The sequence below is a fragment of the Alosa pseudoharengus genome, unplaced genomic scaffold (genome assembly GCF_046254945.1).
Source record: "Alosa pseudoharengus isolate Yale_2024_CS ecotype anadromous, Long Island Sound unplaced genomic scaffold, YU_APseudo_1.1 YU_APseudo_1.1_scf_2, whole genome shotgun sequence".
Lineage (NCBI taxonomy): Eukaryota > Metazoa > Chordata > Actinopteri > Clupeiformes > Clupeidae > Alosa > Alosa pseudoharengus.
In genome coordinates, this window is record NW_027468663.1 from 3,242,282 (window position 1) to 3,257,444 (window position 15,163).

General features: G+C 38.7%; 1 protein-coding gene across 1 annotated transcript in view; it reads right to left on the minus strand.

Moving 5' to 3' along the window:
- cyp7a1 (cytochrome P450, family 7, subfamily A, polypeptide 1) overlaps nucleotides 1-3,976 on the minus strand; it is a 30,857-nt gene extending 26,881 nt beyond the window's left edge. Inside the window, exon 1 of the mRNA XM_076293400.1 lies at nucleotides 3,615-3,976. Within this exon, the coding sequence (XP_076149515.1) occupies nucleotides 3,615-3,634 (20 nt within the window). The 5' untranslated portion in view covers nucleotides 3,635-3,976. The remainder of the gene's footprint in view (nucleotides 1-3,614) is intronic.
- Nucleotides 3,977-15,163: the final 11,187 nt, after the last annotated feature.

Consider the following 15,163-nt stretch of genomic DNA (forward strand, 5'->3'; position numbering starts at 1 on the left):
GAATTACATTCTCTAGTTATAGTGCATGAAAATGCACTATACTGTTCTTCCAAGTCTTCTTATTAGAGTGCATGAAAATGCACTCTACTGTTCTTCCTAGGCTTCTTCTTCTTATTAGAGTGCATGAAAATGCACTCTACTGTTCTTCCTAGGCTTCTTCTTCTTATTCTTCTTATTTTTCTTCTTCTAACGCAGTTAATGCAGCTTCAACCGTTTAACGTAGAAACTTCATTCAAACTGCGTTGCGTAGGTCTTACTTAGGACATGTGGGCTTTGTATTTTTCATCTTTGTAACTTTTATACTTTTTAAACTATTAATTAAAAACTACTCAAAATTTCCCCATAGACTTAACATGGGCTGATGACATCACAATGGACTAATTAACTTGATTTGCACCTGGTATCATCTTCCAGCTGCTCATCTAGGCCCCATCAAAGAATCAGTTCAACTGATTGCACCTGTATCAACTGCTTTCTACTGAACTAGACCAACTCTCTCTGTCTCTCCATTCTACAAGGATATAAGACACATTTCATCCAACTTTCTATCCATTCATCCTCTTCAAACCATTCACTCATCCACCCATTAAACTATCCATCAACATCCATTAAACAATCTGCCTATCAACATCCATTCAACTTTCTGTCTATCAACATCCATTACACTATCTACATTTAACTTTTAAGCTATATACTCTGTCTCAGGCTTTAAGCATACAATATGGCTCTATTAAGACTGCCGTTAAGCAATTAGAATCCTAGGCCAGGTGGCCAGGCCACCAGCATCAACTGCCAGTCTCAGGCTTTAAGCATACAAACTGGCCCTATTAAGACTACACATCCTGTTCAACTGCTTCCTCTGCCAAAAACTGTTTCAAAATAAAAGTCCTCACTACAATATCTACTGCAAAAACGGGGAGTCACATCGAGGGATCAAGGGGATAGGCTAATTATGCAGGGTGGGCTACAATAATAACACTCCAATACCCCCCAAAAAATGAAAATACAAAATTAACAAACTAATGTTATATTAGAAATAAAAAACGTCTTATTAAACTGGGCAGGTTCAAACAGTCCAGGTTGATGGTCCCATACAAAAATGTGATATATGGCAATATATGAACATATATGTCAAATAACAGGGACTTATAATTTTACTTATATGGACATATATGTGATTCAAATATTTATGTCAAACATATATTTAAAGCTATATGTCCATACATGCATACAAAATATTTTAATTTCCCATATAAGATGCTATATATATTCATATACTAGATCCAATAATTTGTTTTCCAAATATATGGAGAAGTTTATGTGTGAATATGTGACAGACTTATATGTAGTCTCTATGTATGGTGGCATACATATCCATACACTAGATTCCACTACTTATTTTCTAAATATATGGAGAACTTTATGTGTGAATATGTGGCAGACATATTTGTAGTCTCCATATATGGTGGCATACATATCCATACACTAGATTACATTACTTATTTTCCAAATGGAGAACAGTGTGAATATATTTGTTTATGTCTTGGCGTCACAGATATGGTGTCGACTATGCTGCCTTATGTGTCAATGTTTTGTGTGGAGCGCTTTGGGTTGCACTATGTGCATGAAAAATGTGTGAGGCCAAAGCTACTTTAAATATAACGGATGCTTATCGCATCTTGATATGCGCATGCGCACACAGCAATACCCATCCCCCACCCTGGACTGACATTTGAACTCCAACCACGGTGACTTCAACCGTCACTTTTTGTCATGCATCCAACTGTGTAAGCTGTACAAACTCTGCTGTCATCATATCCAAGATAAGAAAGCCTTTAGTAAACGGGAATTAGTTAGAAAATATTGTTTTTATAATGTAATGTTAACCAAATCCATTTGTTAACAGTCTAACCATCATGTTAGAATTAGCTAACGTTAATGTTATCAATTAGCTATCGATAATGTTAGCGAGCTAATATTGCTAATGTTAGCGATGTTAGCTGTTAATGTTAACTTTTCCATTAAAGGGACACCAGGCAACGTTTTCGTGCTAATTACTCATTTTCGTAAGTCGGTATATGGTTAAATGACTCGTTACAGGGCGAATGAAGACTCCCTCGCCCGCCCCTACTGCCTGTAGGAAGAATATCCCGCTTGCAAGTTCAGTGTATCCTACCCGCCGACCGAAGCAGGCAGGCTAACGAAACGCTAGAGATTGTTGCAAATGTGTGTATAATGGCAGAGCCGGCGAAGAAGCAGCGAAAAACCTTGACAGAAGACGCAAAGAAAAGGAAAAGAGCTTCAGACCGAGCGAGGGGGAGTTTCGTAGAGAAAAAGCATCAGGCTTGCCTGGTGTCCCTTTAACTAACTTTACCATTATGTGGAATATCTAGAATGGTAGTTAACATCATATCCAACAACAAGCCTGTCTGAGATGTCGTTATGAATATAAGTTTTAGTTTGAATGAAATATCAGGTGTGAGTAAGTTAGCTAACCTAGCTATAGCAGCTAACTTATATTTAAAGTGGCTGCTAATAACCATGCAGGCTAATGTGAATGTAAGTAGGCCTAAATGGATCTTTAGTTTGTGAAGGGTAGTGTTAAGCCATCCTTACAACAGAAGACTTTGAAGATTGGGAAAGATTCTTGAAAGATAGTCTTTTGAGTAAAGCTTGAATGGGGGGCATTAGTTAAAAGACATCAATCTTTCAAGAATCTTTCCCAAATCTTGTCAAAGTATTCTGATGTATGGATCATTAGGCTACATGTTCTTAATCTCATAGCCCTTATTTAAGCTTACTTGTGCCAAGGTGTGTGTTTATTAAAGGTGCATGTGAAGGTAGTAGTGCTTCAGTGATGGTCTTTTCATGTTCTGTGTGTTTTACAGCATATTAATCTTCTCTGTTCCCTGTTTGCAGATGGTGATTTGTGAGGACTGCTGCCCTGAGAACACTGAGTACATTCTGCATATGCCAAATCAATGTGTGCCACTTCCATAAAGGGGAAAAAAGTTTCTACCTGGAGAGTGTACTCACTGTTTGTGTGGAAAAACTAAACTTTAATAAAAGGTTAAACAAATATTTTGTGTGTTTTCTTTGGAACATCAACAATGTTATATTTCTGATACATACAGTATATTGTGACATATTTCTATAAATGTGACATAGCAGAACATTACATACATTTTGCAATATATTTACCTTATATGAGTGCAAATATATGTCCATAGACATATATTTGCAATATATTGGTATCCCTAGTATGCGTACAAATACATAACTTATCATATATTAACATATATGCAACTGACATATATTTGTAATATATTTGTATATCTGGGAAAATATATGTGACATATATAAAAACGGCCAATTTTGCTATATTTTGAAATATATTTGACATGTATGTGTATATATGTGACTTATATGTGTGAAGCATACATTGACATATACATAATATATGTGATTTACATATATTGCCATATATCACATTTTTGTATGGGGTAGCCTGAGCCGAACCCTGTAGATGAATTGTGAGGGATTGATTAAAGGAAGCCTATATGCTGCCTGCTATAGATAAATGTAACCATTATATAAAGAAATAGCCTACTTACATGGTTCTACATGTTGTCATGCAAGAACAAGATTGCGTCCACAGTTGCTGGTTTCAGAGCGGTCCGTCTCTGCTCTATCGTTCGGCCAGCTGCGCTGAACACCCGCTCACTGCTGCTGCTGCTTGCTGGAATGCAGAGGACGGATCTTGCCAGCCTGGCTAGTTTTGGATACACCAATCCATTGACTTTCCACCATTTCAGTAGCTCCCTGTCGTCATCCATGGCATGCCTCTGTAAAATGTACATAGCCACTTCATCATCATCTGGTTCATGATCATCATCTTGGTTCTCCCACTCTGCAAAGTCTGGGTCTCTCCTGGGCCTTGCTGCTGGTGGTTCAGTATTGCTCGATGCACTGTCAGCCGCTGCAGCATCTTCCTCCGCAGACAAGAGTAGGGTGCGAACGTGGGCATGTACTTCGGATATTTCTACAGGGGACATCATCCTCAGTTTGTTGAACTTGGGCCAGAGGAAAAGAGCAACCTTGTGCGTCATGTTCAGCTGGATTTTTTCCACTAAATACTCAGCATGTCTCTGGCGCACAAAGGCTTGCTGCGGAGAGTCGGTGGGAGAGGGCTGGCAATGTCTCTTCAGTTTCTCAAACCAAAGGCAGACCAGGTTTATGGTTGCATATTTGTCGCCCTCCAACTCTCTCTGGGCATTATAGAATGGCTCCAAAAAGGTGACCAGAAAACTCAATGCATCACAGAGAAATGCGTGGAGTTTTGCTGCAGGGACATAAGGCCATTTTACGTTGTAAGTGGCCAGGGTTTCCAGGCTATAGCTCAAGAATTAATTAATGTTGGTGCTACATATGGTCGTGTGTCGGCCCAGTCCGTCCTGCCTCACCACAGCACCGTTTCCAAGCATTGCCTATAGCCTGGAAACCCTGGCCACTTACAACGTAAAATGGCCTTATGTCCCTGCAGTAAAACTCCACGCATTTCTCTGTGAGGGCTTGCCTAGCCTTCATGGGTATACTTGGTATAGTAACAAAAGAGGACATTGAAGGCTGACTATCATCCTTTTTGGCAATGCAAGCCTGCTTCATGTGTCTGTTCATCGTTGACGTCCCTGTTTTTTTGCTATCATAGGCTAGCAGCATGCTGCACTTAATGCACTGGACAAAGCCGACACATATGTTGTCACTGCCCACGACTTGTCTGAAATGGTTCCATACCTCAGACTTTCCTCCAGACTGGCTCAAAGTTAATTCTCCTGTTTTTAGTTTATCCTTAACATCTAGAGGCTCCATGTTGCACCTTAGCTGCACAGCACAGCAGGCCCGTTGTGTGATGCGAGCGAGTGGAGGAGACACGTGAACTGCAACAATAGGCTTATATTTTTGTTTATGGAATAGATTTCTCATCAGATTAGGCCAATAAAGCAATGATTTAAAAAAAAAAAAACACAAACGCTCGATCAAAGGCCCGGCCCGAGTATAGTGTTAGGAAATATGGGTCGGGCGCGGGCAGAGAATCTAAACTCTACCGCATATCGTCTACCCACTCCATAGGGGTGAATAGCCTTGGGTAGCAAAGTACAATATTGCAATCTGACCTCCTGATGGCATTTGTCGTTTTCCTCCCAAGTTAGCCTCTCTATCCTCTTCTGCTGTGTTATCCCAATGAAGCTAACTAGACGTAGCTAGCCGACCGGAAGTTTAAAGACAATGTGGAATTTTTAAAAATGGGCGGGGCTGAATAAGGTGAATACATGTCCGAGAAAACTAATAAAGTATAGGGTGGTGAAGTCCCGCCCCTTCTACTTCCGGTCCATGGGACCTATCTTTCAAAAAATTATGAACGGGAGTTAATGGAGAGATAACAATTATTTTTTGGTCCAGTTTGAATTGTGCCACAAATTTCACATATGATGTGTGTGAATTTAAAAGATAATTTTTCACGTCAAGAAAGTACTGTTGTTCGATAGACTTCAAAAGTTATGTTGGTTTTGTGCGAATCCACTCAGTGGACTACATCTCTCGTCTCGAACGATGTACGTCACCAACGTAATGGATTTCTTTGCAACGTCATGAAAACATGCGTGCGCAACCAAGAGGGAAGAGTTTATTCTTTATGTGGATTTAACCGTGACGACAAAAAGACCAAGGGAAAACTTTTCAGTTATCTTGTCGGCGAGAGTGGCAGAGAATTGCAGACCGTGGTAAAGTTGGTTTTATATTGGACGTTGGATATTCGACACATTCGAAAAATCTATTTAGCACTGACTACGAGGGTCGAATTTGTGTCAAACCAACTTTAATGTGTTTAAACAAGGCCTGCCTATATTACACAAAGCTTCTTTTGTCCAAAAACCCATGTTTTGATTTTATGAATTTTTTAGGCTGATAAAAGATTTCAATCTATTATGCGGCTTCACCTTTTGACTTACCCATACTAAAACACATCTCCTGAACTCGGCTTAGTGCCCTTTCTAGTACACAAAGCTTATTTTTCCCTAAAACCTACTCTTTGATATTATACAATTTTTAATGTTGAATGTTTCAAATCTATTATGCGGCTTGCCCTTTTGACCTACCCATGTCAAAACACATCTGGTGAACTCGGATTACTGCTCTATATAGTACACAAAGCTTCTTTTTCCCAAAAATCCATTCTTTGATTTTATAAATATTTTTTAATGTAAAAAAAATGCTTTAAATGCTTTAAATCTATTATGCGGCTTGACCTTTTGACCTAACCATGTCAAAAGACATCTGTTGCACTCAGCTAACTGCCCTTCATAGTGCACAACACTTCTTTTTTCCAGAAACTCACTCTTTGATTTTATATTAATTTTTTACTATTCAAAAATGCTATAAATCTATTATGCGGCTTGACCTTTTGACCTACCCATGTCAAAACACATCTGTTGCACTCAGCTAACTGGCCTTCATAGTACACAAAGCTTATTTTTTCCAAAAACTCACTCTTTGATTTTATATTAATTTTTTACTTTATAAAAATGCTATAAATCTATTATGCGAATCGACCTTTTGACCTACCCATGTCAAAACACATCTGCTGCACTCAGGTAACTGCCCTACATAGTACACAAAGCTTATTTTTTTCAAAAACTCTTTCTTTGATTTTATATTATTTTTTTACTATTCAAAAATGCTATAAATCTATTATGCGACTTCCCCTTTCGACCTACCCATGTTAAAACACATCTGTTGCACTCAGCTAACTGCCCTTTATAGTACACAAAGCTTATTTTTTCCAAAAACTCACTCTTTGATTTTATATTAATTTTTTACTATTCAAAAATGCTATAAAAAAGAAGCGTTGTGCACTATGAAGGGCAGTTAGCTGAGTGCAACAGATGTGTTTTGACATGGTTAGGTCAAAAGGTCAAGCCGCATAATAGATTTAAAGCATTTAAAGCATTTTTTTACATTAAAAAATATTTATAAAATCAAAGAATGGATTTTTGGGGAAAAGAAGCTTTGTGTACTATGTAGGGCAGTTAGCCGAGTGCAGCAGATGTGTTTTGACATGGGTAAGTCGAAGGGGGAAGGCACATAATAGATTTATAGCATTTTTGAATAGTAAAAAAATTATATAAAATCAAAGAGTGCGTTTTTGAAAAAAAGAAGCTTTGTGTACTATGTAGGGCAGTTAGCCGAGTGCAGCAGATGTGTTTTGACATGGGTAGGTCAAAAGGTGAAGGCACATAATAGATTTATAGCATTTTTGAATAGTAAAAAAATAATATAAAATCAAAGAGTGCATTTTTGAAAAAAAGAAGCTTTGTGTACTATGTAGGCCAGTTAGTCGAGTGCAGCAGATGTGTTTTGACATGGGTAGGTCAAAAGGTCAAGCCGCATAATAGATTTATAGCATTTTTGAATAGTAAAAAATGTATATAAAATCAAAGAGTGAGTTTCTGGAAAAAAGAAGCATTGTGCACTATGAAGGGCAGTTAGCTGAGTGCAACAGATGTGTTTTGACATGGTTAGGTCAAAAGGTCAAGCCGCATAATAGATTTAAAGCATTTAAAGCATTTTTTTTACATTAAAACATATTTATAAAATCAAAGAATGGATTTTTGGGAAAAAGAAGCTTTGTGTACTATATAGAGCAGTAATCCGAGTTAACCAGATGTGTTTTGACATGGGTAGATCAAAAGGTCAAGCCGCATAATAGATTTATAGCATTTTTGAATAGTAAAAAATGTATATAAAATCAAAGAGTGAGTTTCTGGAAAAAAGAAGCATTTTGCACTATGAAGGGCAGTTAGCTGAGTGCAACAGATGTGTTTTGACATGGTTAGGTCAAAAGGTCAAGCCGCATAATAGATTTAAAGCATTTAAAGCATTTTTTTTACATTAAAACATATTTATAAAATCAAAGAATGGATTTTTGGGAAAAAGAAGCTTTGTGTACTATATAGAGCAGTAATCCGAGTTCACCAGATGTGTTTTGACATGGGTAGGTCAAAAGGTCAAGCCGCATAATAGATTTATAGCATTTTTGAATAGTAAAAAATGTATATAAAATCAAAGAGTGAGTTTCTGGAAAAAAGAAGCATTGTGCACTATGAAGGGCAGTTAGCTGAGTGCAACAGATGTGTTTTGACATGGTTAGGTCAAAAGGTCAAGCCGCATAATAGATTTAAAGCATTTAAAGCATTTTTTTACATTAAAACATATTTATAAAATCAAAGAATGGATTTTTGGGAAAAAGAAGCTTTGTGTACTATATAGAGCAGTAATCCGAGTTCACCAGATGTGTTTTGACATGGGTAGGTCAAAAGGGCAAGCCGCATAATAGATTTGAAACATTTAACATTAAAAATTGTATAAAATCAAAGAGAAGGTTTTAGGGAAAAAGAAGCTTTATGTACTAGAAAGGGCAGTAAGCCGAGTTCAGGAGATGTGTTTTAGTATGGGTAAGTCAAAAGGTGAAGCCGCATAATAGATTGAAATCTTTTATCAGCCTAAAAAAATCATAAAATCAAAACATGGGTTTTTGGACAAAAGAAGCTTTGTGTAATATAGGCAGGCCTTGTTTAAACACATTAAAGTTGGTTTGACACAAATTTGACCCTCGTAGTCAGTGCTAAATCGATTTTTCGAATGTGTCGAATATCCAACGTCCAATATAAAACCAACTTTACCACGGTGCCTATTTAAGTTAACGACGTTGTCGTGAGAACACGATTCATTAGCGCTTGCAGTGTTCGGCCGTAGGCTATGCCTACGTGCGCACCTGCCAGGCTACTCAGCAGCTAGACAAAGAATTCCCCCTGTATATTCACTCCAAGTTGGCCTACCATAACTTACCAACTACACTGTAGACCATAAACTGGCTATTTATATGACCAAATGTATTTGTTCAACTTTATGAAGCAGAATTACGCATTGCTACTTGGTAACACATTTTTGTTGACAGGAGAGAGAATGACAGCGATTAACAAATTGCACTTGTTGCTGGTTACCAATAAATACTATATATTTTTTTGCAAGCAACAAAAACAGAAAGGATAGAGACAGCAAAGCTAGAGATGGGCAGGAACAAGGTCAATTGGTAGAAATGCTTGTCAAAACGTTAGGAGCTGGATGTGTGGATGAATGAAGCACAAGTATGCTTTATGTTAAGCATGCACATTGTTTAAAGTTAGGCTACACGTTAAACTACAAGTAAACCAAAGTTAAATTTAGCTTTTTTAGGGCTGGATAAAGTTGACCAAATGGATATAGGCTGTTAGGCGTGAATAAAGTAGGCTACTTTTACTGTTGCTCCAACCCTTCCAACGTTAATGGGGACGGATGTTGACATTTTCCGTATTTTGCGTGAGAAACCCGGGAAATCTCCCTTATTTTCATTGTTCAATGTTGACAGAGCTATGGAACGAAAGAGAACGTTATATGGCGACAGAAATCAACAATCAAACAAGCCACTTTGATTTTTTGCTGTTTTCATTAATACAAAAGATGGGTGACCCTCCCTCCTAGACAAAAAAAAGTTAGGTGACCCTCCCCTCAACAAAGAATAAAAAGACATGACCCTCCCCTATTTTCCTCCGGTGACCCCGTTTATAAATAACGAACGGTCCCTAACACTAATACGCGCATATTTTTGTATTGCAACATCATTATACAGTATGAGTGGCTTAGTTGTAACAGCGCGTTACAACTAACCCCGCTGGGTCACGTTTGTTATAAGATAAGCTAGCTCCTGCTATGAGTTGGCTACATGTTTCAAAACGGTGTTCATTTTTAGCCTACAAGACGGTTATTAAGATGATACAAGATTGGAGTCAGTGAGCTGCACCCACAACTCAGTAATGGAAAGACAAGTACCACCTTGACATTTACGTTGATGTCTTCAAAAGGCGTTTTGCTGCAGATCTACGTGGAAACACGTCCATACTGACTGAAAATTTGTGGAACACCGTCTCATAGTAGTGTGATTAACTGACCAATAGCATGCCTCGATCAACCCCCTGCAAATATGGAAAAAGTCCGTGTTACATTTAACCCCGCGTTACTTTGTGCCCCGCGCTCCCCTACGGTTTCAAAGCACAGCGCAGCTAGTGCAATGCTAACTGACAGAGCAATTGGCCCCATAGGTCTATAAAATGAAAAAAATGAAATGGCATTGTCGATTTACTGATTATAACATGAATAAATAATGCCACTGTGGTGACTAATAATTGTTTTTATTTAATTCAAAGGAGTGTTCACATCTATCTGAAAGAGATGAATTTGTTAAAACTGAAAAAAAGGTCATGCTGATTTTGATCATGCAGCATATGAAAAAAAATAACTGCTCTGTCTGGATATGCATGCACTATGACCTCTCAAATACCATAAACGTCTAAGACAAAGGGGAATTACAGTATGCAGTTTACCTTGAAAGTGACAAACTGATAAAAAAATGGTTGTGAACTCTTGTCTAATCTAGATAGGCTACAGTATGTGTCAGGCACTTCCTCTAGAAAACATAATTGCTTTACAGATCATTTGAAATGTCAAGGCCTATTATAAGGCAATGCAGGCAGCAGACTTAATTCAAATTTCCAAAATAGATAGATAGATAGATGATAGATAGATAGATACTTTATTGATCCCCAAGGGAAAATTCATGTGTCCATTATTGATGGCACGAGTGGACTGATTATTTAGTGGTGACTCATAATGAATGAATCACCATAGGCATAGCGCCATAGGGATATCCTGGACCTATACCAACTCCACTCTCACTTGTGTCATATTGCTCAATTAGTTCATGGTGACAGAGATATGGGACAAATTGATGACAGTACAGCATGGTAGGATGTAGGGCCTATACAAGTGAAAAACATACCCATTCATATTGTGCAAAAATAATAATAAAAAAAACATCAACATATTCTTTGCTTCTAGGAAAAACTTTTAGGGTGTCCTAAAAGTAGGCTATAACTGCACAGTACTTAGGGCTTTTACAAAAATAATTACAAAAACTATTACAATAAACTAATTACAAAAAATAACTGCAGTTATGGGACAAAAAAGGTTGTCTGAGGTACAATGCCCAAAATACTATATTTCTGAAGTAAAGTGAGTACTGTACTGTACATTTTACCCCTAGGGGATATCCTGGCAAAACATAACATCTCCTTCCACTGCTTTGAAGATGACATCCAGCCAGTGGCGTAACTGTAGGTGCAGCAAGTGCAGTCGCACCAGGGCCCGTGACATCCCGGGGCCCGTCGCTAGCCCCGCCCTGCCTCCTTTTTTTTTTTTTTTTTTTAGAAGTTTAGAATTTTAGAGCACGGAGAGTGAAGCGTCACTTTGACGATCTATCGGAAGATGAGCGCTTAACCGATGCAGAGAGATACTTAAGTGCAGGTATTTAATGCAACTCTGGACATCATAATCAGTCAGCTCTCCCAAAGATTTGCAAGTATGCGGGAAACTTGTCATGTGTTTGAGTCTTTACGTCCTATGACCCTTCAACTCGCAGGTGATGATGAACTGCTTGAAAAGGCAAGACGTTTGTCAGACCATTATAGCAGGGACATTGCACCGACATTCCCAACACAACTCCTCTCATTCAGGTCTTGCTTTAAAGCAGAGATTTCACAGAAGTCATCTATTTTTCAACTTGCCAAAATGCTGGTGGTAGTGTAACATCCACATTCGGGGAAGTGTGTAGGCCTACTCATGTTGTTTCTGACATTGCCTGTGACTGTGGCAACAGCTAAGCGATCTTTTTCCAAACTCAAACTTATTAAGACCTATACCTAATAAGCAGCATGGGGCAGGAGAGGCTCCGTGGGTTAGCTATCCTGTCCATTGAAAATACGAGAGCCAGAGCATTAAATATTGGGAACACTGTTGACGATTTTGCACAACGAAAGGCTCGTAAGATGGCCTTCTTCTAATGGCCTAATTCACGCATATTGGGGGTTGTATGCATATGAATGATTTTATTTGGTTTCTGGACGGTTAAATAAGTTAGGCTACATTAAGTTTTGTTTCTGCGCAGTGGGAGTTTATAAGCAAGCAATCTACGCTTGCAGTTTCAGCAGAGGGTTGAAGAAGCGCATTGAGTGTTCCCATAATTCCATGCGAGTTGATGTTAATGCAGTAATATTAGATTATCCTGGCCTGCAGGCTGTTAATAAAATTATTTTTTAATGTTTTTACATGTAATGGATATGTAGTCGTGTGTTTTTTATTTGAAATTGTAATCTGTAACTACTAAACTACTTCGGTGCCTCAGGCCCTTTGCATAAACAATTGAAGTCACCCTTAATGTGTATTGCATGTATCAGAGCTAACTCATCCTGGGCCAAAGTTCATCGGTAAGGGGCCCGCTTAGCGCTCTCGCACCTGGGCCTACCATTGGCTTGTTACACCACTGCACCCAGCTGTATATCCCCCGTAAGGCTGATGGGCAGGTTGCACTTCATCTACTGCGTGACTGTCTTGCTGACATCAAGGCATGGATGGGTGCAAACTTCCTCAACCTTAATGAGAGCAAGACTGAGTTGATTGCCTTTGGCAAAACCTCTCCGGCCTTCTCCACCAATGCCCTGGGTCCCCTTGCCTCTAACATCAGAAATCTGGGCGTGATTTTTGACAGCAAATTCAAGTTCGAACAGCAGGTCAGTGCAGTAGTTAGGAAGAGCTTTTTCAATCTCAGAAACCCTAGCTAAGAACAAAGCCTACCTGCCCCAGAGCGATCTTGAGAGAGTCATCCATGCCTTCATCACATCACAACTGGACTACTGTAATGCTCTCTACACTGGCATCGATCAATCCCAGCATCACCGCCTGTAGATGGTTCAGAACTCAGCCGCCCGACTCCTCACCTGCACTAAAAAAACGTGAACATATCACCCCAGTTCTGGCTTCACTCCACTGGCTCCCCATCCGCTACCGCATCAATTTCAAACTCCTCTTGTCTGTGTACAAATCTCTCCATGGTCTGGCCCCCACCTACCTGTTTGATCTTCTCCACCACCATTCCCCATCCAGAGCACTACGGTCAGCAGACCAACTGCAGCTGGAAGAACCCAGGGCCAGGCTGAAAACTAGGGGGGACAGAGCCTTTTCAGTGGCAGCCCATAGACTCTGGAACTGCCTCCCCCTTCACATCTGTACAGCTCAGTCTCTGAATGTTTTTAAGTCCCTTTTAAAGACCCACCTCTTTTCACTTGCCTTTGGCTAGTGTCTCCCTTTATGCCCCAGTGTTTAGTTTTAAATGTTCCTTTTTCTGAATTTCTTAATTTATTTTAACTGCAGCCCTTTTTGTTTTTGTTCCTTCCTGTATTTATTTATTGCACTTTACTGTGAAGCACTTTGGTGTGGCTAAGCCGTCTGTAAATGCGCTATATAAATAAAATTGACATTGACATTGACATTGACAGTACAATGTTGTTTCAGTGCCATTTTTTATATCCAAAATACTGCATTGTATCATATGAACTGTAAGGAATTAAAATAAAATAAAAAATGTTAAAAATAAAAAAACAGAAGTGTTTAACACTTGAGTGAAGTTTGGACATCTGCTCTACACAATTACACAAACTGGTTGCAGACTGCAAAACTAATGACCACCTTATGTGCTGTAAATGTATTAGTGTTGAATGTTATTTTCAACCTGCTAAAAATAAATGTAAAGGTTATAAAGGTTTAGACAGCCAACAGGGCAGACAACTATCCCCATTCCCCGCACAGTGAGGTCCCCACATAAAACGTATTCTCTTCTGCCATCATGTGGTCTGACATTGAACCAATGGAGGTAGAGCCATATACCGGCAGCGGCGTGGCAGCATAGGCTTGAAAAATGTTTGTGGGGTAAATCTTTGACCTGGGCATTGTGTTGTGCACACCACTGGTCTACTTTAAACAATAATTTAATGCAGCAATGCAGCAATAAGTATGGGATAATGTACGCCGGTCATTAGTCATTATTGGGAAAATAAGTCCCAACAGGGCGAACCGGACCCCGACGCGCCGTGGTAGAGCATTATTATGGCAATTGTTTGTTTAGCGCTTGTTCATGCATGTGTTTGTGTGACAGTTTATGACTGTTTGTGTGTGTGTGACAGTCCAGCCTTTTGTCTCAGCTGAAAAGTACATTTTAACATCCATATATCAATTTCTCAACAATTTTGTTTGTGTTGTAAATTTGCAGGGCATTTCTGTAATGTTTTTTTTATTTGAATTTGCACTGTGTCTATACTGTGTAGTGTTGTATGAATTTGCAGCATATTTTTTAAATGCTGTGCATGTGTTGTTAAATCGATGAATCCGTTTTCTTAAGTTGCTTGTGGATTTCCATGTGTTTTCTTAATATGCAGTCCGTTTGCACCTGTTGGCCACCATACTTTACTCTTTTAAACTAAAGGTATGCAGTTATACCAGTGAAAATTGCTTTCATTTAATTACTTTTCAGGAAATAATTAAGCACTCTTTAAATGAGCTAAAGGTACCAACACAATTTGCCACGACTGTAGAACTGTAAACATGTGCATATGCATATACATATAATCAAGAAAGGGGCTTTTAAGCCTCACCATTGAAAATGTAATCTGCAGTTCAATGGTTAGGCTTATTGAAGAAAGTACATGTAGTGTAAATTAATTTAGTTCCCCTAGTTTACCTCTGGCACAAACATAAACTAATAACTAAAAGTACGACTAGACCTAGACAATAAGGTTATAACTTCATTTTATGCACAACTTCACTTGGGGTGTAATATAAAAATAATAAATGGGTGATATGAGGTTCTATCCATAGTAGGATTAATAGGAATAAACAAGAAGAGTAAAATCAGGTCACATTTCATAGGCTGTTACCATCAGTTGATCATTCGGCCGGTACACATGCACATTGACCAATGACTGTAGAAACTGTTTCGAATGTCATTTTGTGTAACCATCACACAACCCAAGACAGTGTAATGTTTCAGTTAATCCTGAGATAAAAGATGCAAGACCTGAAGACCTATAATCTACATAGAGTGCACTCCTATGGCTGGTTTATGCCTTCCCAGAATGCAAAATACTGTATGATAATGTTGTTTGGACGTGGGTTAACAGGAAAG